General features: G+C 37.1%; 2 protein-coding genes across 2 annotated transcripts in view; one reads left to right on the top strand and one right to left on the bottom strand.

Moving 5' to 3' along the window:
- The first annotated feature begins 3,176 nt into the window (after positions 1–3,176).
- Positions 3,177–16,463, top strand: LOC105393224. The gene is made up of 7 exons (XM_011564958.3): positions 3,177–3,330; positions 3,661–3,741; positions 4,302–4,423; positions 4,790–4,943; positions 5,080–5,190; positions 5,535–5,672; positions 15,868–16,463. Exons 1-7 carry the CDS (start codon positions 3,229–3,231, stop codon positions 16,090–16,092), a joined length of 933 nt encoding a protein of 310 aa, XP_011563260.3. The 5' UTR covers positions 3,177–3,228; the 3' UTR covers positions 16,093–16,463.
- The window catches only part of LOC105393232 (plasma kallikrein), a 23,670-nt gene continuing 12,241 nt past the window's right edge, over positions 16,389–27,817 (bottom strand). Inside the window, exons 4-6 of the mRNA XM_048629586.1 lie at positions 20,221–20,337; positions 17,213–17,368; positions 16,389–16,643 (exon numbers count right to left, since the gene is read on the bottom strand). Coding sequence (XP_048485543.1) covers positions 16,389–16,643; positions 17,213–17,368; positions 20,221–20,337 — 528 coding nt within the window. The remainder of the gene's footprint in view (positions 16,644–17,212; positions 17,369–20,220; positions 20,338–27,817) is intronic.

The following is a 27,817-nucleotide window of genomic DNA, read 5'->3' as shown; positions in this document are numbered from 1 at the left end:
GTGCCTTTCACAGGCGATCACAGACTCTTTCTACAGCAGTATAGTGCCACAAACTTATCTGTTCCGGTGAGAGCGAACTAAATTGGTCCATACCTCATTACTTACTGTACTAATGAATTTCATATTGACATAGATTATATGGACCAATTTAGTTCGCTCTCACCGGAACAGATAAGTTTGTCGCACTGTATACTTATTTATTTCATGCTTTTAGCCTCAGACCAACTACAAATAGACTCGCAATCGCCGTGTCCACTATTCTCTTTCTCACTCAAACCATAGATGTTGCCGACAAAAAAATAAAACCTAAATATGGGGAAATTTAACTTATCATAATAACAAAAACAAAACTTGAGTATATCGTCGGTTGATAGGAAAAAGACACTAAAGGCTAATTTTTCAATAGCCAGATAAAAGTTTTGCTGGGAAATAATTTTGATGCTGTTGCGTCTCAATGTTTCTCAATGTTTGCATTACCCAGATAACATTTATCTGAATATTGAAAAATCAGCCTTAGTGAGTTTTTCCTGTCAACCGACGATATAAGAAAAAAAAAACTTTACTCATACTTATTTGATTTCAATATAATTATTTAATATACACAAACTGAGTGGATTGTATGATTCATTGTCTTCGTCCAATCGAAACAATCCTCTTCAAAATGTGCCGAACACAATTTTTGTATGTTTCTTTGGTTTCCAATTTGTGCGAGCGGTAACGTCTATCCATTTTCTTGATATTTTTTTTTCTGTCGGAAACCTATGAAGCAGAGATAAATGGATGAGCATGAGCATTATAATCGTGGCCAAATATGTGATGGGGTTTTTTTTAAAGGAAACACGTATTTCGTATCAATACAATAAACTTTATATTATACAGAAGAAATCACACATAGAAGAAAAAAACGAAACGAACGTTTCCTCACAATGAGAGGCACCTCATTTAAAAGAGGAGAATGACTTCTACAAAATACAATCTTCACAAAAACCGAATTCGTGCGCCCCATTTGTAAACCCAACCCGAGTCCGTTACAATTTCTACTAACTTCTTAGCATACTATAATATTTGTGGGTAAAATAAATTTTCAATAACTTGCAACACCATGTGATTTGTTATGATATGGTACCTCGTAATTTTTACTTAAAACTGATACTAAAAGACCTTACAGTATTAAAATTGGTATCGTTTTATATTAAAATCGAGCCAATAGATAGTACTATGATGAATGTAAGCTTGTTAAACTTGATAGTATCTACTTACATGTGAAAATATATCTCATCCATCACATCATTCCATCGTGTTTTCGTTCAATATGCTCTATACAACCGAACAAAATCCACCCACCCATGTCACACACTCGTTAAGGGATGATAATAGTCTAATAAACTTAATAAACACCCACAAATCACTAGCAAATCAAAAATAAATAGCATTTAGAAAATTTTGTTGTAACTGTCAGCCTTTGTTTGGCTCATTGTTTCATTTGTTTCATTGTTTGGCACAGAGAACTGACGTAAACAGGCGCCAGAGCAAAAAGGACAAAAATCATGTACAGCTTAACGTTTCTCTCTCCCGCTTAATGTAGCTAAGCGTCTCTTTTTCGCAATGTCTCAAATGTCACGATTATACCCCTGCTTTTAGCTTACACCCGAGTCCGCGTTGTTCTATGCTTGCACCTCTTATCTCACAGGGGTATAATCGTGACAGTTCTGACATTGCGAAAAAGAGACGCTTAGCTACATTAAGCGTAAGAAAGAAACGTTAAGGTGTACAGGTTTTTTTGTCCTTTTTGCTCTGGCGCCTGTTTACGTCAGTTTTGGCAGTTCTCTTTGCCAAACAATGAATACTATGACAAACAAAGGCTGACAGTTACAACAAAGAATTTCTAAAAGTTAGGTATTTATTGTTAATTTGCTAGTGATTTGTGGGTGTTTATTAAGTTTATTAGACTATTATCATCACTTAACGAGTGTGTGACATGGGTGGGTGGATTTTGTTCGGTAGTATTGAGCATATTGAACGAAAACACGATGGAATGATGGATGAGATATATTTTCACATGTAAGTAGATACTATCAAGTTTAACAAGCTTACATTCATCATAGTACTATCTATTGGCTCGATTTTAATATAAAACGATACAAATTTTAATACTGTAAGGTCTTTTAGTATCAGTTTTAAGTAAAAATTACGAGGTACCATATCATAACAAATCACATGGTGTTGCAAGTTATTGAAAATTTATTTTACCCACAAATATTATAGTATGCAAAGAAAATACTAGAAATTGTAACGGACTCGGGTTGGGTTTACAAATGGGGCGCACGAATTCGGTTTTTGTGAAGATTGTATTTTGTAGAAGTCATTCTCCTCTTTCAAAATTAAATGAGGTGCCTCTCATTGTGAGGAAACGTTCGTTTCGTTTTTTTCTTCTATGTGTGATTTCTTCTGTATAATATAAAGTTTATTGTATTGATACGAAATACGTGTTTCCTTTAAAAAAAACCCCATCACATATTTGGCCCACGATTATAATGCTCATGCTCATCCATTTATCTCTGCTTCATAGGTTTCCGACAGAAAAAAAAATATCAAGAAAATGGATAGCCATTACCGGTCGCACAAATTGGAAACCAAAGAAACATACAAAAATTGTGTTCGGCACATTTTGAAGAGGATTGTTTCGATTGGACGAAGACAATGAATCATACAATCCACTCAGTTTGTGTATATTAAATAATTATATTGAAATCAAATAAGTATGAGTAAAGTTTTTTTTCTTATATCGTCGGTTGACAGGAAAAACTCACTAAGGCTGATTTTTCAATATTCAGATGAATGTTATCTGGGTAATACAAACATTGAGAAACATTGAGACGCAACAGCATCAAAATTATTTCCCAGCAAAACTTTTATCTGGCTATTGAAAAATTTGCCTTTAGTGTCTTTTTCCTATCAACCGACGATATACTCAAGTTTTGTTTTTGTTATTATGATAAGTTAAATTTCCCCATATTTAGGTTTAATTTTTTTGTCGGCAACATCTATGGTTTGAGTGAGAAAGAGAATAGTGCACACGGCGATTGCCAGTCTAGAGGTAGTAGGTCTATGTCTTATCTTAAGATACTCTGGATGCAGAATATTTCAGTTCCACAGAGTAGTTCTTAATGTGTATTTCACTCAAAAAATAACCTTTTCTATTTCCTACTATAAATCTGGATTAGATCCATGAATTTACAAACAATCCTCTCAGTTCTATACTTATTATTATCATTCGTCGGGACTTCTCTGAATCTCAATGATTCATCAACAAATGCAGTATTAGAAACGGTAAGAATAAATTACCCAGATTAGAAAGAAAAGAAAGAAAAAGATTTTATTTGGTGCTGCACAAATACACCGAAAAATACAACAAAACAAAAACATAAGTATACAACAAAACATCAGATACAATTTGACTATAAAATTAATAAAACCAAATTAATGTGTATCCCAAGTGTATCTTATCACAACTCATCGTCATCATCATCATCACGACCCATCACGTCCCCACTGCTGGAGCACGGGTCTCCTTCCAATGAAGGAAGGGTTTAGGCCTAGTCCGCCACGCTGGCTTAGTGCGTAGTACAATTACTAAGTAAAATCTATTTAATGTTTAAGAGCATCGCCCACCCTAACCCTCACATTCGGGGCTCGTCGTACTCAGACGAAGAACCAGAAGTGGGAGACATTAAGCATCATGTGAGTATTGAATTGACGTAAAAAAACCTTAATTATTGTATTATAATAAATAAATATGTGGGGACATCTCACACACGGCCATCCGACCCCAAGCTAGGCCGAACCTGTGTTATGGGTGTCGGACAGCTGATATGTCTACACAAATACATAGATAGATACATACCTACAAATATAAATATCAACACCCAAGGCCCGAGTACAAATATCTGTCTTTAAACAAATATCTGCCCCAGCCGGGAATTGAACCCGGGACTCTCGGCATAGCAGTCAGTGTCACTAACCACTACGCCATTCAGCCGTCGTATTGTTCACGTCCTACATTATAAGCTGTGACTTGTACTTGAAGGATATTCCACGTTCGTTCCTCCTGGGTCCAGGGGGTCACTCTCTAATCTAAATCGATGAACGAACAAGAATTCATCGGCACTCTTAATACAGGGTGTTGCAAAAAGGGTATACTATTTCTGATTATTTAATTAAATAATTTCTTCTTATGGTCACAAGAAGCCATAAGCCAGCCTTATTTATAGTATTTCTTTATACATTTATGTATATTACAGATGTTCTTTTACGAGTTAGCTAATTCTGAAACTGAAGAATACAGAGCAATATGTGGAGGATCCATCATTACAAGCACAAGAGTATTGACATCGTCGTATTGTTTTTATACAAACGCAAAAAGGTATTTTTTATAATGAACAAAACCGATTTACTTCTTTCATTAAAATTATTAATGTATTCTTGCTTACCCACCTAGCCTATCCGATTGATTAATTAAAACTAGTACTTAGTTTAAATCTCAAACTTTAAATATACGTATAATTGGTAATAAATTAAGATAAACTTAATGAAATATTAATCCTTACATAGGTACATATGTACTCACGACTGTAATCCCCGAAGGCGTAGTCTGAGGTGGCTCACAAGCGAGCCACCCACTTTTCGCAGCACATTTGTACTCACGTGATAGGTTGCGATTCATATCGCCGTTTTTGAATAAGTACGAAATATTAAGTAAGAAATATTAATCCTCTCGTTTTTGTTTTAGAAAAAAACGTGATTTTCAAAAAATTCGTGCCGTCGCAGCCGTGGTCCTAACAGTAATTACACCGCGAAACAAAACGACTCGACAGTGGAGGAGAATAAAGCATGTCTACTTGCAAATGTTCTACCGATACCCCGCCTACAGTCTAGCACTCGCCGTATGTTACTTACAATATCATTTTAAGTACTGTTTAATGGTAAACAATAAACATAAACAATGGTTAATAATAACTATAAACAAGTGTGCTGATGTGGTACTTACTGAACTTAATGCTAAAAGCAAATTATTTACAGGAAATAAATGAGCCCTGGGTTTTCAATGATTGGGTGTCAAATATTCCTTACGCTTCAGTTGATCAAGATTTCAACGGTATTTGCTCGGGAATTTATGTAAAAGCTTTCGAGGTACGATTATTTTTCAACACATTCTGAGTACAAATATTTAGGTAATTTATCTATGCAAATAACGCTTTATCATTCACTTTTAACCTATATCATAATTATTATTTAGGTAGGTACATCTCACGCACAGCCACTCTAGCTTGGCAGAGCCTAAAATATGGGTGATACAATATCTACACACATATATAGATACATAGGTATTATTAACAGCTAAGACTCGAGCACAAAATTAAATATCTGTCTTAAAACAAATATCTGCCCCGACTGGGGTTTGAACCCGGGACCTTGGGCATAGCAGCCAGGGTCACTAAACATTACACGATTCAGTCTTCTAAAATTACTTTCAGAGCTGGTCTAAAAACAGGAAACTCTACAGAGTCCCACTGCAGATGGTCCAGACCTATGAATGTGAGCAGAAGTTAGTGCAGAACACGGATCTGTTCCAATGTACCGCGTTCGACCAAAGATACGATATCTATGCATTCGTAAGTATACATTACATTGTTAGTATTTCCTATTACATTGGGACTAACATAAACACTGGCGAAAAGTGGGTGCAGCAATGCACCTCTGCCTACCCCGCAAGCGAGTACATTAGTACAACGTGTGAGTGTTTATGTATGATGATGATGATAAATATACAGGGTGGCCCAAAGAGTGACGTCCAAAGGAAAATGTTAGATTCCTTAGGTCAAGGGGTAGCCAAATCACCCCCATGTATGTTCAGCAATTTTTAGTAGTTTAGGAGTTATGATTCTTTTTCCAAATTTTCTACGAAAATCGACCTCAGTGGATCAATTATGTTTTATTATTTTTTTGGATAACTTATTTAAATAATTTTTTATTTTTGTGTCATCCTCTTAAGTTGTTCTTTTAACCATAAAAGTTTCAGCTTCCTAGCTGTAATGTAAGTTAGTTATTTTTATATCGAAAGTTCAAATTATATCATCGAGCTAGACTGCTCTGAATTTTCAACTTGAAATTAAAAATTGAAATAGTTATTCTCATGGTCCCTTATTAATTTTAAAAACTCCGCAAGGTTCCAAAATTACATAAAAATAAAAATAAACTATTGCTTAATGGGGTATTATTTCCAGAAAACAGCCTTCAAAGGTACGTGGGTGGAAAATACCTAATTAGTAAATTGTTTCAGAAAGTTTAAAAATTCCTGTTAGGTCATTACTAAGGACTAATTAAGTTAGAAAATGTATCAAATTAAAGGGAAAATAAAATTATTTACTATTTATTTTTATTTTAGTTGCATGTTTGAATGAAAATTCTTAGTATAATGTTTTAGTGTGAGTTGTAAGATTAATGCGATAATTGTATTATTAACAATAAGTAAATAGACTCAAATAATTATTTGACACATTTACTCATAATAAATTTTCAAAATGGCGACCTCCCAAATCAATACACAGCCTACATCTACGCAAGAAATTTTGTTTAAGTTGCCTAAACGCTTCTCTGTTTCCTCTAACGACATTTCCGGCCTCTCCAATTCGCTGTCTTAGCTGCTCTTCATTTACCGATTCTCGGGCGTAAGCTATGTCTTTGTAATAACCCCAAATAAAAAAATCAATCGGATTTAGATCAGGCGATCGTGAAGGCCATCTGATTGGACCGTTTCGTCCGATCCACCTGTTGGGATACGTTTCATTTAAATGATTACGCACTTGTGCTGCGTAGTGGCATGGTGCACCGTCATTTTGGAAAACTATGTGTCTTCGAAAATTGAGGTTGACTTCCTCCAATAATAAGGGAAGATCATTTTCGAGAAACAATTTGTACGTCTCTCCATTCAGCCTCGGCGGCAATTCGAACGGCCCGATCATTTCTCCGTTCAGTATGCCTGACCACATGTTGACGCTAAAGCGATGCTGGAACCTAGTATCTCGGGTCAAGTGGGGATTCTCTACTGCCCAGTGGTGGGTGTTGTGAATATTAAATATTCCTGTGCGCTCAAAACGCGACTCGTCAGTCCACAAAACTTTTTCAAAAAATCCCGGGTCGTCTCTCTCCATCCTCAACATAGTCTGGCAAAAATCGACTCTCTGTTGGTAATCAGCAGGCAATAAAGCTTGAACCCGTTGTATGTGATACGCATGGTACCCTTCGACTTTCAATATTCTTTGGATTGATGTTCTGGGGATGTTCAAATTCCGAGCCATTATTCTTGTACTATTCGAAGGGTGCTCAGCTACTACGTCCAATACGAGGTTTCGACGGTCCGGATCAACTATTGCGATACCTTCACGCCTGCCTTCTCGACCAGGAATGCGGCCTGCCATCATAGTGTTGTGTGTATTAATAAAAACACGATGGTCGGGATACCTATTAGGCTGCGGTCCTCCACGGCGTTGAAGTTGCTCCTGATAAAGTCTTGCCGCTTCATGGCCGTTGCCTTGAGCAACTCCATAAAAATAATGCATTTCTGCATATTCGGCCAACGTGTAGTTCATACTGTTGGGTTTTAGTAGTAAAACCAATGGATAAAGGTGATGAATATTTATTGTAATTAGTTTTCGGTAGCAGAGCAGAGGTTACACGAAAGTAAAAAGTGACTTTTCTATTGACATAATCTACGATAGACAATAGAAAACAAAACCATTAGTTGAGTTTACAAACTACTTCAACACATACTCGTAATAATAATAATCCGTGACTTGAAAGAAAGCCACGAAATGATCGGGCCGTTCGAATTGCCGCCGAGGCTGAATGGAGAGACGTACAAATTGTTTCTCGAAAATGATCTACCCTTATTATTGGAGGAAGTCAACCTCGCTTTTCGAAGACACATAGTTTTCCAAAATGACGGTGCACCATGCCACTACGCAGCACAAGTGCGTAATCATTTAAATGAAACGTATCCCAACAGGTGGATCGGACGAAACGGTCCAATCAGATGGCCTTCACGATCGCCTGACCTAAATCCGATTGATTTTTTTTATTTGGGGTTATTACAAAGACATAGCTTACGCCCGAGAATCGGTAAATGAAGAGCAGCTAAGACAGCGAATTGGAGAGGCCGGAAATGTCGTTAGAGGAAACAGAGAAGCGTTTAGGCAACTTAAACAAAATTTCTTGCGTAGATGTAGGCTGTGTATTGATTTGGGAGGTCGCCATTTTGAAAATTTATTATGAGTAAATGTGTCAAATAATTATTTGAGTCTATTTACTTATTGTTAATAATACAATTATCGCATTAATCTTACAACTCACACTAAAACATTTTACTAAGAATTTTCATTCAAACATGCAACTAAAATAAAAAAAATAGTAAATAATTTTATTTTCCCTTTAATTTGATACATTTTCTAACTTAATTAGTCCTTAGTAATGACCTAACAGGAATCTTTAAACTTTCTGAAACAATTTACCAGGGTGTCCACTCAGAATGCTCCAAAAAATTCCCTGACTTTCCCTGACCATTTCAGAATTTTTCCCTGACCAGAGATCAAAATAAACAAAAGCTTGATTTGAAAGTTTTCCGTTCATTTACTTCACACTTATTAAAAAACTTCGACTGCGTAAAATATTTATACAGGGGGCTGTAAAAAGTGTATATCATGCTGAAAGAGACGAACGTGACTCAGACAGGGCATTTAAAAAAAACATAAAATAAAAAACTTGCAATTCCATACAAACTTTCAGGTCAGGTTTTACGATTTAGAAAAAAAAACGCGAATTTCAAAGTTGTTTCGAGTGACTCCCTGAGTCACCCCGTTTCGGCTATGTTCACCTACCACTATTGCAACATTCTGTATAGAAAGCAATGATAAATTAAGTTTAAATTAAATGAGTACCTACTTGATTTTTTTGTACAACAAAGTTTAAATACGTTTATTTTGCCATAACGTGTAATTCTTTTTTGTATTTGCAAATTTGAGAAATAATGTATATTTTTCAAAATTTCATTTTACTTTGGAAAAAAGTCATTAAAATTTTGGAAACCCAAGCGGGATCTTCTGTTGGTTATTATTGCAAAATACGTTAGTTAGATTATAAGACTTTTGTTTACGCTGTAAATTTTCTTAATAAATAAAGAACTATTTAAAGAACACTAATTGATTGTAGAATTAGTACAGAGTGCTTTAAAAGTACGCCTCCTCATTTTTTTTCCAGAAAATGCGAGGTTGGAAGCACCTAGATATTTAAATTTTGTATATAAAAATTGTACTAGTGCCAGGGGTATATGTAGTATCTTAGGGCCATCAAAACCGAAATAACTTAAATAAAGCGTGTTTAGCTTTGTAAATTCAGTACTTTATTTATTTAATTAAATCAAAAACGAAATCAAATATTTCGAATCGAATAGGCGCGACGCTTTAAAAAAACATTAGGTGCCGCGTGGAGGCACGTCTGCATGCGCTCCCGCTGCCGACGCAAAGTATGAGAATTTATCGATGAAATGAGCGCCGATTCAGCGCGTCTGCACCAACACGTTATATGGGGGCTTATTTTTCATCACAAACTCCTAAAACTCTTCAGAATGGCAAGCTGTGTCACACTCTTTTGAAAGAAAATGAATGGACAACATTTCAAAAAACTAAAGCTGCTATAAATCGAAAACCATTTCGAGATTTAGCTCTAAAGGCCACAAAAAAAATGTTTTTGTATTTTTTGGATGTATCATTTTCGAGAAAATCATAAAATAGTAAAAAAGTGCTGATGACGTCATGCATCAGGTGCGATGCATTTTGATGATAAAAGCCTATAGATTTAAAAACAAAGTAACTGTCACTTTCATTTTTGATTGACGTTGACGTTTTATCGTGACGTTGTTGTTTATTAGGGCCATTTTCATTAATTCTGTTCTGACACTTTCTGACTATTTTTTTTATTTATTATTAAGAGATGACCTCTATATAATATGTCCCAGAGCATGCCACTGCCTACACAGCTGAAAAAATGCTTCTGCTTATTTTTTACTACTACTTTCCATCATCAGAAATATCAAGGTCATTTGAAAATGACCCATTTGTTGGTTGGCATGTAAACAAAGTTTAAATGTCACTTGTCAGTGTCATTTATGTTTTTTTTCGAGACTCAGGCAATAGACAAAAATAAAAATTGAGCCTAATATGTGACGTCACTTCCGGTTTTAAAATAATTAACTTTAAAGTTAAAATTAACATGCAACAATTTATGTATATACAAAATAAAAAAATACGGGTCCACTAATTTTCTATAAACTTTCCGAATAACTAATAAAAATATAGGGTAAAGAAAATGAAATGTTGTCCATTAAGGGTACATCTTTTTACTATTTAACAAAGTATGAACTGAGTCTGGAATCTGGCTAAGGAGATGTTTATTTTATGACTAATTTTTTTTACGTTTAAAATAGAAGAAGAAAAATAATAACTATTAAAGGAAATAACTACAAAAAAATGCTTTACTAGTCATTTTTCCCTGACTTTCCAGGTGGCCCATCAATTTCACTGACTTTCCCTGACCACCTTGAGCTTCCCTGACTTTTCCCTGACTATCCCTGACTTTCCAGAAAGTGGACACCCTGTTTACTAATTAGGTATTTTCCACCCACGTACCATTGAAGGCTGTTTTCTGGAAATAATACCCCATTAAGCAATAGTTTATTTTTATTTTTATGTAATTTTGGAACCTTGCGGAGTTTTTAAAATTAATAAGGGACCATGAGAATAACTATTTCAATTTTTAATTTCAAGTTGAAAATTCAGAGCAGTTTAGCTCGATGATATAATTTGAACTTTCGATATAAAAATAACTAACTTACATTACAGCTAGGAAGCTGAAACTTTTATGGTTAAAAGAACCACTTAAGAGGATGACACAAAAATAAAAAAATATTTAAATAAGTTATCCAAAAAAATAATAAAACATAATTGATCCACTGAGGTCGATTTTCGTAGAAAATTTGGAAAAAAAATCATAACTCCTAAACTACTAAAAATTGCTGAACATACATGGGGGTGATTTGGCTACCCCTTGACCTAAGGAATCTAACATTTTCCTTTGGATGTCACTCTTTGGGCCACCCTGTATATCGTAAGTATAACTCAACCTAGCGCACAGGCTCGCGCGGCAAACGCTCAGGTGCCTCGGTCTGCCATCTGTTGTCGGCTCAGCCTGCCTCGCGAGGAGGCCTCGTGTAAATTGAACAAAACTACCTACTGAGGCTGCCGCGGGAGCCATCGCTCGCAATCGGGACACCGAGGCTGCCGCACGAGCCTGTGCGCTTCGTTTAGCGGAATTAATTCAAAATGGAGAGCCTACATACAATACAACTTTAAGCGGTGTTTAAAATGTCGATACCAAATAATGACCCAATTTTTTTAAAACAGTATTTAGAATTTCATAAAAATATTTACCTTTTTACTTGGTAATATTCTAATGCGCTGGCCATGGAGTATAAATGGTCTGGAGACGAAACAGGCAGACGTTCCCCTCTGCCGAGGTAGTGGGCCAGAAAGGTCCCAGCGATTTATAAAAACTGGATTCCCCTCACCTAGCCTAATCTTTATTGCCCCAAACTCGTTTCGCATAACTCTTATGGTCTAAATTTTGGCCGAATCATCACTTTGCCAAGACTTATGTGGCATAAGATTCGTTTCGCCTAAAACTCTTTTGGCACAATCATGAAACACCTAAGTGTGGTTTACTTAAATGTATATTCGTATAGGTATAATCTTGTTTTCCTAATACTATCTTAATAAATTAAGTACATATTTGGTAAATGTGCAAATTGCGTTATTTTTGCTACATCCCGAAAATCCAAATATCGAAATGGTCAGTGCCATTATAATTATTACAAACGCCATTAAATTCAAACACGGGATCGAAACCTAAAGATAGGTGCGACGACGAGCACAGCGAGCGTGATAGGTCCACATGTTCGTCAAAAGCAAAGCGGAGCGCAGCGAAGCGGAGCGGAGCGTTTCTGACATAGTGGAATCAATAGAAGGCACCAGTTCGCGTTATGTAGAGAGACGCTCCATCAAAGTTAAAGCCAAACGAATATTATTACTTTTTGTTTGTATATTCTATGCCAAAGCATTATTAGGCTAAACAAGATTATGCGAAATAACTTTTTACTGAACGAGATTTATGCCATACGATTTTCGGCGAAGCGAGACATTGAATTCTGACAGACATACAGACAGGCAGACGGACCACAATGTGATTGTTTACAAACCAAATGACAGCTTAATTTCATACAATATTCAGATTTGATCCGCTGCAGTCATGGTATATTGTTATTAGCCTATCAATCAATGTAAAAAATTCAATAGTTATGTACCGGTATGTAGATAATAATATATTTTTATCGACAATAAAATAATAATTAAAAAAATTAAAAAACCGACTTCAAAAAACCACTAAAATGTAAGAAATAATTTAAGGTTTACACAAATTCTACTCGTATGAGACAGTACAAATATACCTAAGCAGGAACTGTTCTTTTTTGATGTTGGTGCGGTGACAAAGTAATCTGAAGAAATATGGCACCAACTTCAAAAAAGAACAGTTCCTGCTTAGGTATATTTGTACTGTCTCATACGAGTAGAATTTGTGTAAACCTTAAATTATTTCTTACATTTTAGTGGTTTTTTGAAGTCGGTTTTTTAATTTTTTTAATTATTATTTTATTTAATAGTTTTTAGTTTATTTGTAATAATTTTCAATCAAAAGTAAGGTGCAAATGATACCAAAAAGTCCTACTAATCAATACGAATCATTCAAGCCTAAACACGAAGTAGTTGCTATATACCGTTGAGGAGTTCCCCTGACTGCCTTCCGTTTCCATCATCAGATCAGCTCAAGGTCACCATCATATTTTTTTGTTATAAGAACTATATTTAAGTTCTTAATTTCATTAGAATCGGTTAATATGTGCCCAAAATGGAAATTCATACCCTGTTTTCACCCCTTTACCCACCCTTGGGGGTGAGATAAAATTCTGAAAAAAAAATGGGACCACCTGGGAGCTCAACCCAATACAACAAAAAAAGAATTTTCAAAATCGGTTCATAAACGGCGGAGTAATCGGTTAAAAAAAAAAAAAAAAAAAAAAAAAAAAAAAAAAAAAAAGATCCCGACGAATTGAGAACCTCCTCCTTTTTTTGAAGTCGGTTAAAAAAGGTCACAGTTTAAATGAGGTTAAGCATAATTTATTTTATTTTGCGATATTGCTTTGATTTATTTTATTTATTTATACAAAGCATGGTGTAACACAGGTAGGTTTTGATTGATTTACATACAAGATATTACAAAAGTGGTGATCTTAAGCCGACAGGGTTGACTCAGTGGGTCTATTCTATTCTCAGTGGGGGTGTAAGTAGGGGAGACCGGGGCAAGATGACAAAACTTGTTATACAAGGAAAATTTAACTCTTTAGTAACATTCTACAACAAAAGAGGTAACCATTATACATTTCTTTTTTATAATTAAACGTTGTAGCATTCAAAATCACAGTACTTTTTGGACAAATCATGAAAACATAAACTGGGCAAATTTTCCGTTTTGCCCCGTCAGCGGGGTAAGATGGGAAACGCCAATCAGGTAGACAAATGTGTGCCTCTTCGCCTTCCTCATCTACTCCGGCACATGAGTTATGCGCCCAACCGTGGCAGACGCCGCAGATGACCTAACCTTCGGTTGAATCTAGGTATAAGTAGGTACTTACAATAGATGTAAGCACCGTCATCATCCTCTTCTTAGGATGTACTATCTTCCTATTTTGTATCTTTTGGTTTGACGCTTTTTCTGCAGATTTTCCTCGTCAGTTGTCATTTTAATGTTCTTTGCAGTATTTTATCCAGGCTAATTTATTTTTTGTCTATTATAGTATGTATATTATATAGTATAGGATAGTATCCCATTATGCCCCGTTCATCTTGCCCTGATCCACACGTAGGTAAAAAATATGACGCAATTCTATTCTCGTACTTTACCGGCAAATAAATCTGTTTTGAATTTATTGTTTTGGATTACTATAATAAGCTCAAGATTAAAATAATACAGTAACACAAGTAATTACAGGTCTGCACAACAGTTTACGAAACAAATATCGCGTAAAAATGCTATCAATATCAGTTTTTACTCTCTGCAACACAAAAATGAGTGCTAACCTGTTAGCTCGGCTTGGACGCACTAGCGGAGAGTACCTAAAGTTCGTGCAAATGGCACTGTCACTGCACCGAACACGATTACTATTCACGCACAAAAGCTTACTTCCCGTTCTGCCCCGAACTTCATCTTGCCCCGGTCTCCCCTACCTGCACCTGGCTCTTTCGAGTGGAACCTTTGTGCATATCCCCAAGGTCTAAACTGCCTTCCTAAGCTTGGACCATTTCCCACCACGCTGGTCCACTGCAGGTTGGTGGGTTCACATATCTAGATGTGCTAAATGAGCAGACTTTTTTGTATCAAGAAAGATCGCTATGACGCTTCCCGAGGGTACGACCGAGTCCACGTTGCTCTATGGCGCTGTCAAATGTACTTCAATATTGCTGACGGCGTCATTCAGCTAGTCTTTTCCCTTTAGAAGAAATTTGATAGGTATTATAGTCTTTTTCATTGTTCGTGAGTGCATTATAATCCATGATTTCAAAAAGAAGGATACGCCCGTCAGAACGTCCCAAAAAAAGTGCATCCGTGCGATGAAAAATCTAAAAATTAACAGATAGCTGCAAACAACATTTTATTAATTTAAAGATCCTCAGTGTACCATGTTTATATATCTATGAGATAACATCGTTTTTAACCGACTTCGAAAAAAGGAGGAGGTTCTCAATTCGTCTGTATGTTTTTTTTATGTATGTTCACCGATTACTTCGCCATTTATGAACCGATTTTGAAAATTCTTTTTTTGTTGTATTGGGTTAAACTCAGCGGTGGTATAATAAAAGCGTATTATGGGTCCGCGATACGATTAAGTCGGCTTGACAAGTCTACGTGCTTGACGGTTTCACTTGACGGGAGACTTGACGCGACTTGACGGTGCCGTCAAGTGAAACCGTCAAGCATGTAGACTTGTCAAGTCGACTTGATCGTCTCGCGGACCCAAAAATAAACGCAAATGTATAAAACTTGTCAAGTCACGTCAAGTCGCATCAAGCGCAAGTGCCGTCAATCAAATTTTTTGTCAAGTATGGTCAAGCCCGTAGATATTGACGGGACTTGTCAAGTCAACGCTGTAAACGATCAATATTCACTTCAAGCACGTAGACTTGTCAAGTCGACTTGATCGTCTCGGGGACCCATTAGGAATGGCTCCGAAAATATTTAATAGTCTACCTTCTTATATACGAGACTGAGGGCAGGCCCAACCGCTCGGCGCTCTAGAAAAAGACACCCGCGCGCAATCATACAAATTATGATAGATTTATTAGATTTTAGAGCCAACGCAAGGGTGTCTTTATCTAGAGCGGTTGGGCCTATCCTTACACTAGTACACTTGTCCAAAATTAATAATACACATGCAGATCTTCACACCCGAATCATTAAATCGTAAGAGCCTTAAAAAAAACACTTTCATTTTGCACCTTGTTCGAAAGAAAAAGGAGTCAATATCATGTGTCACATAATCGAAAACAACCGATGTGTCAAAGATTTCTATGCGCATTATCAATTTTGGAGCACTGTAATTAAAATAAGTCAATGATAAATAATATTTTTATACATTTTCCATTGCAGTTGGCCCTTGGCAGTGGTTTGGTGTGCTACAGAACTGGTGACCCAAATGAGAAAGATACGGGCATCCTAATAGGAGTGACCGTACAAAGTAATAACGGCTTACCGACCTTTCATCATAAGGTGGCCTTGTTTCACAAATGGATCAAAGATGGAGGATGTCGAGTACATTCATCGATTGCTAAGATTATTTCACTATGCTTAAGCTTGTATTATAGTTTGTACTAAAGGAAATTTGGATGTGATTAATTTTATTTATAAGATTTTAAAGGCAACGCACGCCGAGCTTAGCGTACAATTTTCTTCATAGCATGATAAACACTTATGGATGAAAAGTTTTGTCACCGAGGTGAGTAGATTTTGGCTGAATGACAATGTTAAATAAAGGGAAACGTACTTTAGAAATGCGTCGTGAACGCACGAAAAGAAACCAAGATAAATATAGATATATATATATATATATATTAAAAGTTAAATAATTGACCTTTAAATACATCGAAGACAAAGTTTCACTAAGGAAAGGTCTACAGAAAACATTGTCTGAATATCAAGGTACCGATACTCGTAACAATATGAATTGAGTAAAATGTGTGTTGCATCATTGGTCTCGCTACGTTTCTATCTATATAATCTTTATAATGTGAGGTCTTTGCGAAAAATGCAATATTATCTTTTCCTAAATTCAAACTGAAACCTGATACAATTCCTACTAGGATGCCAAATGATGATTCTCCTTCTTCTCCGGTGTGGCTGCAAAACAACGGTCCTCCGGAGTCACCCTAGGAATAAAAACGTATACAGATTTATTATTAATTTACTAGCTGTTCCCGCGAGCGAGAAAAGTTTTCCTGTGGGAATTCCGCAATAAATAGTAGCTTACGTGTTAATCCAGGGTGTCAGCTAATTCCATACCAAATTTAATTAAAATCGGTTCAGCCGTTTTGACGTGAAGAAGTAACAAACATACACACACACACACACACACATAATATTATTAGGATGTGAGATACTTCGCAGCTCAGTCTCCGAGACTAGAGCCGCTCAGGCGTATTGTATGTAATGGCGTATTGTTAGAAGATTGTTAGGGACTTATAATATTTGCTGTGACGCCGGTGACCATAACAATAATCCTTTAAAATCGTTATATAAACTTAAAATACTGCTTAAAATAAATAAAAAAACAGAAAATTCATATTTTTAACCGACTTCGAAAAAAGGAGGAGGTTCTCAATTCGTCTGTATGTATTTTTTTATGTATGTTCACCGATTACTCCGCCATTTATGGACCGATTTTGGAAATTCTTTTTTTGATGTATTGGGTTGATCTGTTTTTTATTGTAATAGCTACCTTGCCAATACCCGTTTTGTATGTCGTGCTGCATATCAATTTGTGAATGTTTTTTTGTTCATAATTACGACTCCTCCCAGCCCTGCTCATCCACTTTTTACAATCGTTTGTGCCGATGACCTCCACCGGGGCAATTAGCAATTTTTGTGATAGCGTCTGAAATGAATAGAGTTTTAAAATAGCCAATAGAAGGAAAAGATTTATACAAAGTATCTACAAAAAGTCCTCGTAGACGAAATTTGACATCGGGGGTTAATGCATGGAAGTAATAATACAACAGGAATGCGCACTCACCAAAATGATGCAAACAAAAATAGACCTAACGAATTCACTTTAAGATTTATATTTGAAGTGAAAGAGGCCGCGAGCCGATAGAGAGGGTTAAGACAGAGCCCTTCCTCTCTTTCTAACAATTGCCAGGATTTAGTTGTGTAAACTTTAGTAGATTTTGTACAAAGAGAGATATGCAAAAAAAATATTAAATGAACTCAAAGACTACTGTATATCATATCATTTTCAAAAACAAATTTATAATAAATCATTATAAACATGTAATTTTAATGAAATATTTGGTATTTGTATGAATAATAATTTCATAAAAAATATTGGTAGTTTTTCTAAATACTTTACGACAAGACCGAAGTTGTCAAGATGACGGATGACGTTTTATACTGTTGTGAGAGACGTTATGGTTAGGGTGACCATTCATTCGTACTTTTGAATCACTTTCCATTAATTAGGACCTGTTTCATTCAACTTTTTGTTTTATTTTATACCTAAGTATCATTAGGTATTATTGTGGCTGTTATCTTATAAGGCTGGTACAGAGTTATGAGCTGTTGATTTTTTTGGTGATAGATATGAGTATTATAAGATAATTTATCAACATTAAAACCGGCGGAAGCACTTAGAGGCTGAGAAATCTTATGATTTTCATCAACTAGACTATGTAAACGGAACACCCACACAGTAAACACGTTGAATAAGATTTTAAGTTTGCCAGTAGTGGTAATTCGCTCTTGTGGTTTTAATTAACCCATCTAATCTATATTAATATATAATTCATTAGTAAATAATGAGATATGGATCAATTTAGTTCGCTCTCACCGGAACAGATAAGTTTGTGGCACTGTAGTTGCGTTTAGTGTTAACCTGTTTTGACACTTTCTTGTCAACACTACACCCAACTTAATTTTATTTACTTAAAATTATATTTTCCCAAATTTCAGCTTTCCTTCCAATGAAGAAACATAGCAAAGGTGGTTCCAAGTAATTCCCACAAATTTTCATCATTTTAAACCCGATGATAAATCCCGATTCATCGCAAGTGTTTATTATCGTTACAGTCGAACTATAAAATACATTCGTCCTACATTGCAATCGAATTATTCGAATAATAGTGACTTTGAGACCATCGACAGTTATTCGCGACATGATAGATTAGAAGTGATGTCTCATGAATTACCTAAAATTATGGTCACCAAAAATAGAAAGAGATGGAGGGCTCCGTGCTGACTATCTCTGTCGGCTCGTTTTTTTGGTGCAGTGCGCATTCCTGTTGTATTATTACTTCCATGGGTTAATGTCATTAAGGCCTGGGTCTCCTATTTACGCCGTAGATCGCGTCTAGCGTCACGCCGTGGGCCGCGTCACAATTGTCATTATATCTACGCGCCGACGTCGGCGTGTGAGGGAGACCGCATCAATACATTTATATAGTGAGCATCGTGACGCGGCCTACGGCGTGACGCTGGACGCGACCTACGGCGTAAATAGGAGACCAAGGCCTAAGATAATATATAGCTTATCCATTGACAAAAGAATAAAGAGGACTTGGCATAAAAATCGGTACTTAAAAATATATCGTCGTCTCTTTTTAACTTATTGGTGTTATCGTACGTAAAAAAGGACAACAGTAGTTTTGTCTTTGCCTAAAATTACAACATTGCGATCGGTCGCCATGTTGATTGACCAAGATTGACATCCAAACACAAGGTACTTCAGCTGTCAAACAATTTGTTTGTTTACATTTTTCAAGAAAAAAGCCGCCATTTTAATTGACACCGACGATTGGGGACGACCGAATGGCGTAGTGGTTAGTGACCCTGACTACTGAGCCGATGGTCCCGGGTTCGATTCCCGGCTGGGGCAGATATTTGTTTAAACACAGATATTTGTTCTCAGGTCTTGGATGTGCCCGTAAAATGGCAATAGGCCCGCCCCCTATTACATTGGGACTAACATAACACTCTGGTGAAAAGTGGGTGCAGCAATGCACCTCTGCTTACCCCGCAAGGGAGTACATTAGTACAAGGCGTGAGTGCGTGTTTTTTATTTTTTTTTTTTTTTTTTTAATTGACACCAAAGTTTAGGTAAGCGCATTTTTTTCGTTGATATGGCATGTCCTCTCTTTATTCTTTTGTCAATGAGCTTATCTTAGTGTCATTACCCATACGTATCCCTATTACACTATCCGGACCCTTGACCTATTATATAATAATATTGTGCAATATATTTTTTGTGCAATAAGTTTTTAATCCAAATTACGTTTGCGCAATCTTCAATATTAACCCTAGAGGATGAATTATATTATATTGCACAATTGCCATTGCCTAAGCCTCTATTAGCCGTCATTGCGACCGATTGCTATAATATTACTTCCATCCCTTAGCGTGATGTGTATCATTTCACTATGTCCTTAATAAACATGGAAAAAAATTAATATTCGGAAATAAAAATTTAAGTTTAAAAAAAATTATTGACCTGTCGCAGCAGCAGGTCATGAAAAAGAGCTACTACCACTAGACCACAGAGGCAGTTATAAAGACAGATATTAAGTTAATCTAATCTAAGCATTGGAATAGACAAAACACTACAAGAATAGTAATTTTGGCATATGAAGCCACGTGTTGTTTAACCTATATTGCAGACGGCGCGGCGGCGTCATTAAATAGTCTTTTCCTTTTAGGAGTAAGTTTCATTGCTCGTGAGTGCATTAAATTTCTCACCTTATGTTCAGTTATTCCCATTCCAGCAACAGTGCAGTGCCCAGTGTATTCCTTGTGCCTCCGTGCATAGTTGATTATGTTCACGTGCTGATTTAATTCAAACGGTTTTGTTGTAAACTGGAATCGCAATTTTGATTACCTACTATTATACTGCTACCTAGAAGTTAAACGCTAAAAATTGCATGAATGGCTTGGGGTGAACCTTCATTCTAATACACTCACGGGCAATGAAAAGGTTCCACTGAGAAAAACACAAAGTTACTTCTAAGCGGAAAAGGCTAGCTTAATGTCGCCTTCTGCAACATTGGAGTACATATAAGAATAGAGCATCAGAGGATATTACCAACAAAAACGATAATATTTTGTTCAAATTTTAAATGAAAAGTTTGAATAAATTGGGGTCGTTTGGTGTTGGCATTTTCTGAGTGAAACTTTTTCATTGCCCGTGAGTGCAGTAAGATCGAACAGCGAACATCTTTTGTGAATGCGATGTTTAGTGCTTGTAGTCATCTTGTAGTATTAATTATAATATGTTATATGGTGGTAGTGTAGAGATGAAGATTTTCAAATACCTATAATTGTTAAAATAGTTATATGAAATACAACACAACACAATACCGCCCGCGCGTTCCTACGTTGTGTTGTGTTGTGTTGTGTTGTGTTGTGTTGTGTTGTGTTGTGTTGTGTTGTGTTGTGTTGTGTTGTGTTGTGTTGTGTTGTGTTGTGTTGTGTTGTGTTGTGTTGTGTTGTGTTGTGTTGTGTTGTGTTGTGTTGTGTTGTGTTGTGTTGTGTTGTGTTGTGTTGTGTTGTGTTGTGTTGTGTTGTGTTGTGTTGTGTTGTGTTGTGTTGTGTTGTGTTGTGTTGTGTTGTGTTGTGTTGTGTTGTGTTGTGTTGTGTTGTGTTGTGTTGTGTTGTGTTGTGTTGTGTTGTGTTGTGTTGTGTTGTGTTGTGTTGTGTTTTGTTTTGTTTTGTTTTGTTGTGTTTTGTTGTGTTTTGTTGTGTTGTGTTGTGTTGTGTTGTGTTGTGTTGTGTTGTGTTGTGTTGTGTTGTGTTGTGTTGTGTTGTGTTGTGTTCTGGTGTGGTGTGGTGTGGTGTGTTGCGTTGCGTTGCGTTGCGTTGCGTTGCGTTGCGTTGCGTTGCGTTGCGTTGCGTTGCGTTGCGTTGCGTTGCGTTGCGTTGCGTTGCGTTGCGTTGCGTTGCGTTGCGTTGCGTTGCGTTGCGTTGCGTTGCGTTGCGTTGCGTTGCGTTGCGTTGCGTTGCGTTGCGTTGCGCTGCGCTGCGCTGCGCTGCGCTGCGCTGCGCTGCGCTGCGCTGCGCTGTGCTGTGCTGTGCTGTGTTGTGTTGTGTTGTGTTGTGTTGTGTTGTGTTGTGTTGTGTTGTGTTGTGTTGTGTTGTGTTGTGTTGTGTTGTGTTGTGTTGTGTTGTGTTGTGTTGTGTTGTGTTGTGTTGTGTTGTGTTGTGTTGTGTTGTGTTGTGTTGTGTTGTGTTGTGTTGTGTTGTGTTGTGTTGTGTTGTGTTGTGTTGGGTTGGGTTGGGTTGTGTTCATATAACTATATTAACATTTGTAGGTATTTGAAAATCTTACGATCTTATTCATAAAAAGTTACGGGAGACCTATTGGCCTGCTATAAGCAAATGTCAAAAAAACTTTATTCATAAACGATCAATAGCGCTAAAGAACTCTCCAACTGATTCGTAAAACCTTGATATGCTAAAGTTGGCTGGACCCTACTAGACACCTTCCGTAAACCTCCTCTTGTACAAAAACATGGCGGCCGGTCAACAGCTGTTCTGCTTTATTGACGATTTGACATTTGTTGTGAGTTAATATTTGCTGAAAATAAGTTGCCATGGTAACGTAAAAGTTTAATTATTTTTTTTGTGGGTTTTGGCTTGGCCAACTGCGCCTTTAAGCCAACGTAAACTTTTTTAAGTGCCGCGCCGTGGCTAACATAGATAATAGAGATTGATAAATGAATGAAAGTTTTCGCTATTTTTGTTTATGGTTTCGTCGGACCGGCAACTTAATAGGGTAAATGTCAAAATGTTTGGTCTGTGAAATCTATTAGCATCACTATAGTTATTGAAGGTCTACGGAACTATTATGAATAGAGATTTTTACGAAACCTCAAATAGGCTTAATGTGTTCCGTAACTATTGAGCTCAGTAAATCTACTTTAAGGTTTTTTTATGAATAAGACCGTTAATCTCTACACCACCACCATATTTTATAACATATATAATTAATATTATATGACTATACATAATTATATGTTATACATATCTATTTTCAAAGGCAAAGTCAAAGTCACTTTTTGACTGACTACTAAGCCGAAGGTCCCGGGTTCGATTCCCGGCTGGGGTAGATATAATTACACAGATAATTATTTGTTGTCGGGTCTTGGATGTGCCCGTAAAATGGCAATAGGCCCGCCCCCCTATTATATTGGGACTAACATAAACACTGGCGAAAAGTGGGTGCAGCAATGCACCTCTGCCTACCCCGCAAGGGAGTACATTAGTACAAGGTGTGAGTGTTTGTATTGTATTGTATATTTCAAATCTAACGTGAAAAGGTTAATAAACTAAGTGAGAATTACGTTAAAGTTAAAATGTCAAAGATTAATTTACTTATTTATTATTAAAAAATATCAGACTTATCAGTATCACTTAAATATTCTTCCACACTAAAGTAACCCTTCTTTAACAAATACGCTTTTAGATTGTTTTTGAATTTAGTATCGGAGACAATCTGTTTTAGTTCGCTTGGTAGTTTAGTAAACAGAAACATGGCTTGATATCTCTGTGAGTGCGCCATTAAACCGGAATGGTTTGTCTTGGCACATTTAAATGAATTTTGTATTTTTGTCCTTTCTGCAGCAGACTCGAATTTATTTAAGATTAGGAATAAATTTGTATATAGGTACTTAATTGCTTTTTCCTTGTATAAGTTATGTTTGTAATTTTTTGCACTTTCCCTTTTATTAGTTTTGGCGTGAAAGAGTAACAGACAGACAGACAGACAGACAGACAGACACAGTTACTTTCGCATTTATAATATTAGTTAGGATTAGGATCAGGATTAGGATGTCCTCCGAGGTAGTCTGGAAGAAATTACTGTCAGTAATAAGGCCATTTGTACCGTCTATGTGCATATTCTTTTGTAATTTCTATCTTTGTGTGCAATAAATAATTATCTATCTATCTAAGTGTTTGATAAGATTAGATGTGCAGAGGTATGTTTTCAGTGAAGATGTGTCGTAATTTCCCGAACGCTGCCCATCCGAGTTGGATTCTACGAGCTACCTCTTTATCGAAGTTGGATTTTCCTAATCGGATCACTTGTCCTAGGTAGGGATACTGATCAACAACTTCGATGGTGACACCTCCTACAGTTACGGGCGATGATGAAACATGTTCGTTCGACATGACCTTTGTCTTGTCCATGTTCATTTTCAGCCCAACTTGTTTAGAGGCATCATTGAGGTCTGTGAGCATCTCGCCTAACTCCTCCAGCGTTTCCGCCATAATAACTATGTCATCAGCAAATCGTAGATGAGAGATATATTCGCCATTGACGTTAATGCCCAGTCTTTAAAGAGTCGATAAAGAGGTAGCTCGTAGAATCCAACTCGGATGGGCAGCGTTCGGGAAATTACGACACATCTTCACTGAAAACATACCTCAGTGTCTGAAAACAAAAGTTTTCAATCAGTGCGTGTTGCCAGTGATGACTTACGGAGCCGAGACGTGGTGCTTCACCAAAGGACTTATCCACAAGCTCAGAGTTGCTCAGCGTGCTATGGAAAGGGCTATGTTAGGCGTGTCCCTGCGAGATAGGATTCGTAATGAAGAAATCCGCAGGAGAACTAAAGTTACCGACATAGCCAAAAGGATTAGCACGCTGAAGTGGCAATGGGCTGGCCACGTAGCCCGCAGAGCCGACGACCGCTGGAGTAGAAAGGTTCTGGAGTGGAGACCCCGTGTCGGCAAACGGCGTGTCGGTCGCCCCCCAACCCGTTGGTCTGATGATCTGCGGAAGGTAGCGGGAAGCCGCTGGATGCAGATGGCGGGTGACCGTTTGGGGTGGCGATCGTTAGGAGAGGCCTATGTCCAACAGTGGACTACGGAAGGCTGAGAGAGAGAGAGAGAGAGATGTGCAGACCAGGATATAGAGGCATGACGCGGTAAGTATGCCAAGTTGAAAAAATAGTGCACGACAGGATTGTTGCTGTGGAATTCGTAACATTGTTCTCAGAGCCCTTTTTTGCATTACAAATGCTTTATTCATATTATAGTGGTAACTGTTTCCCAAAAACTGTATGCTATAGGGTAATTTGGATTCGACTAATGCATAGACTTGTATGAGATTTTCCAGTTTTAGTTCATCTCTTAGACTACGGAGGGCAAAACAAGCCGAGCTCAGAGCATTGACTTGAGTTCATCTTCAGTTCAAGTGGGCATCTATGTGTAGGTATGCCTAGAAATTTTGCAGATTCTACACATTCCACTATTTTACCATCAATATACAGGGTTATTGGTAAGTAGACCGGATCCTTTCAGGAGGTGATAGAGGAAGGCATTTCCAGTCGATTGAACCCAATAATCCATTATCCTAAACTTAACCATTTCTAAGATATTTAATATTTAAGGGTTTTTGAATTTTTGCCAAAATTTTATGCTTAAAACCGAAAATAAAAAAAACTAGCCACATTTCAATATTTTTTTTGGTTGTTTTGCATAAGTAACACCTTAATAAACTAATTAAAATAATCAAATGTGCATTATTCGACTTAAATTAGACATAATACCTCAAAATAGTTAAACATTTTGAACAAATATTCAAAACGCAAAAACAAATAAATTAAATTAAAAAAGATTTTCATATGACATTTTTTCGTGCACTTCAGCTTAAAAACATGGTCAACTAATAAGCTTTCAAACAAGATGATTTAATACCAAATCGATTAAGGTATCACCAAGATATGGCCAAAACAACCAGAGAAAGCGGAGAAAACTGAGCAGAACTAAAGAGAAATTCAAAGCAAAGGAGGGGAAAGCTAATGTTGAACCTAATAGTAGATTTAAAGCGGCGGACTATAACATTCCTATCTATATATACAATGTGAATAAATCCACTAATGAGCAGGATATTATAGACTACGTCTTGAATAAAACTAAGGTGACTGTTAAGCCTGAAAAAATTATTCTTCCGGAAGGGAAAAAATACAATTCGTATAGAATTTATATACCTAAAAGGGAATGGCATCTGTTTGATGACGACGCCTTCTGGCCGGAAGGTATTTTCTTCCGTAGATATTTTATTTTTCACAATAAAAATGGGAACAAACCTGTGAATCCATCGAGCAACATACCACAGCACAATGGCAGCGATAATAAATAATAATAATAAAAATTGTAAGCTCCTTAGTTTTAACTGTAAAAACGTTAAAAGGTCCATTCATGATGTTAAGAAGCTATGTAATGAATGCGACATCGTGGCTCTTCAGGAAACCTGGCTGCTACCATGTGATGTACCTTTCCTGGGCACTATTCATGAGGAGTTTGATTACACAGGTAAATCAGCCGTTGACTTGACAGCGGGCCCGCTTGTTGGCAGACCACACGGGGGAGTGGCGATACTGTGGCGAAGAGGTGTTTTTACAAATGTGTCAGTAGTGCCCTGTGCGAGTGATCGATTGGTAGCCGTTCGTGTGTCAGTGTCCGGTCTCCAATTTTTGGTTATAAGTGTTTATATGCCTACTAACAGTTATGACAACCTGTCTGATTTTACGGATTATCTGAGTGAAATATTTGCGCTGGTGGAGAGTTCTGGACTGGAGAATGTGTTCATACTAGGGGACTTTAATGCCCATCCTACTGAGCTTTTTTGGAATGAACTGTCTGAATTCAACAGTGATCACAATTGGAAATGTGTGGACACGGACTTTTTAGGTATTGACTCCAATACGTATATATACCTATATAAGTGAATCGCACGGATGTGAACGCTGGCTAGACCATTGTGTTGTTACGTCATCAGCCGCTATGTGTGTTAAGGATGTATATGTACGCATTAACGATGTATATTGGTCAGATCACTTTCCGCTTGTAATTACTACTGACTATTCTGTTATTGTACCTAAAACCTGTTGTGTGGTAGGTCATGGTTATAGTGATATAGTATGGGGTCTAAGAGATGATAAATCAGTATGTAAATATAAAGATTTGTGTAATCATAGCCTGAGGAATGTCGATTTTCCAGTACAATTTCAGTCGTGTTGTAAAAATATGTGTCATGACTCAGATCATTATTTACTTATAGATAATATGTACAAGGACATCATATCCATTCTACAAAACTCATCTGTTCAGAGTCGTGAACCAATGTACCGACCACGTAAGAGAAAGGTGATTGGGTGGAACAAATATGTATACTGTGCACACAGGGAGGCCAGGCTTAAATATAAGTCTTGGGTATTGTCATGCAAACCTAGAACTGGTAAACTGTATGAAGAAATGATAAATAGTAGGAAAGTTTTTAAAAATAAATTAAAATGGTGCCAACAAAACGAAGAGCAGATAAAAATGGATATTATTGCCACACATCGCTCGGAAAAACAATTCGGCAAATTCTGGAAGGCCACGAAAAGGGCCAATCTGAAGCCTGGCCTGCCTGTGAGTGTAGAAGGCGAGGGCAGTCCTATTACCATTGCTAACATATTCAGGGAACACTTCACGGTAACTTCTCCCCTGCAGAGTTCACAAGGTTTAGCTAGCAAGTGTATTGACCGCAATGAACTTCACTTTACTGCAGGGGAGGTGAAGAAGGTGATATTTGATATGACTAGGGGAAAGTCGCCGGGACATGATGGCCTTAGCATTGAACATCTGATCAATGCAGGTGTTCACTTGCCTCGTGTTTTGGCAATGCTCTACTCGTGCTGCTTGGCGCACTCTTACCTACCTGATGATATGATGAAAACGGTTGTAGTGCCGGTGGTGAAGGATAGTACTGGCGACCTTACCAGCAAAGGTAACTATAGACCCATATCGTTGGCTACAATTCTGGCAAAGGTCTTTGACAGGATACTGGAGAGGCAGCTTAATCTCTGTCTTCCAGTAAACGATGCGCAATTTGGCTTTAGAGCGGAATGCTCTACAGAAAGTGCCATTCTTGTTTTAAAAAGTACGGTGAGATATTATACGGAAAGACGAACACCTGTCTTTGCCTGCTTCCTCGACCTGTCAAAGGCCTTTGATCTCGTAAGCTATGAATTGTTATGGAAGAAGTTAACCGAGGTGGGGCTCCCTGATGCAATTACGTCTATCTTTCGCTACTGGTACGATAACCAAGTTAATGTTGTTAGGTGGGGGAATGCATTTTCTGATTCATATAAACTTGAATGTGGAGTTAGGCAGGGTGGACTGACCTCCCCTATTCTATTCAATTTCTATATTAATGCTCTGATCGAGGAACTCAGCAGACAACAGTATGGTTGCTATATTGACGCACGTTTAAGACCAAGTTCGGCTTCGCAAGCCACGTACGAGCACATGCCAGGAACTGACAAGGTGTCGCCGTCGACGGACACGT

This window comes from Plutella xylostella, chromosome 23, assembly GCF_932276165.1.
Source record: "Plutella xylostella chromosome 23, ilPluXylo3.1, whole genome shotgun sequence".
In the NCBI taxonomy this organism is placed as follows: Eukaryota; Metazoa; Arthropoda; class Insecta; order Lepidoptera; family Plutellidae; genus Plutella; species Plutella xylostella.
The sequence above is the reverse complement of the archived record's forward strand: the minus strand, read 5'-3'. Positions and strand labels throughout refer to the sequence as shown.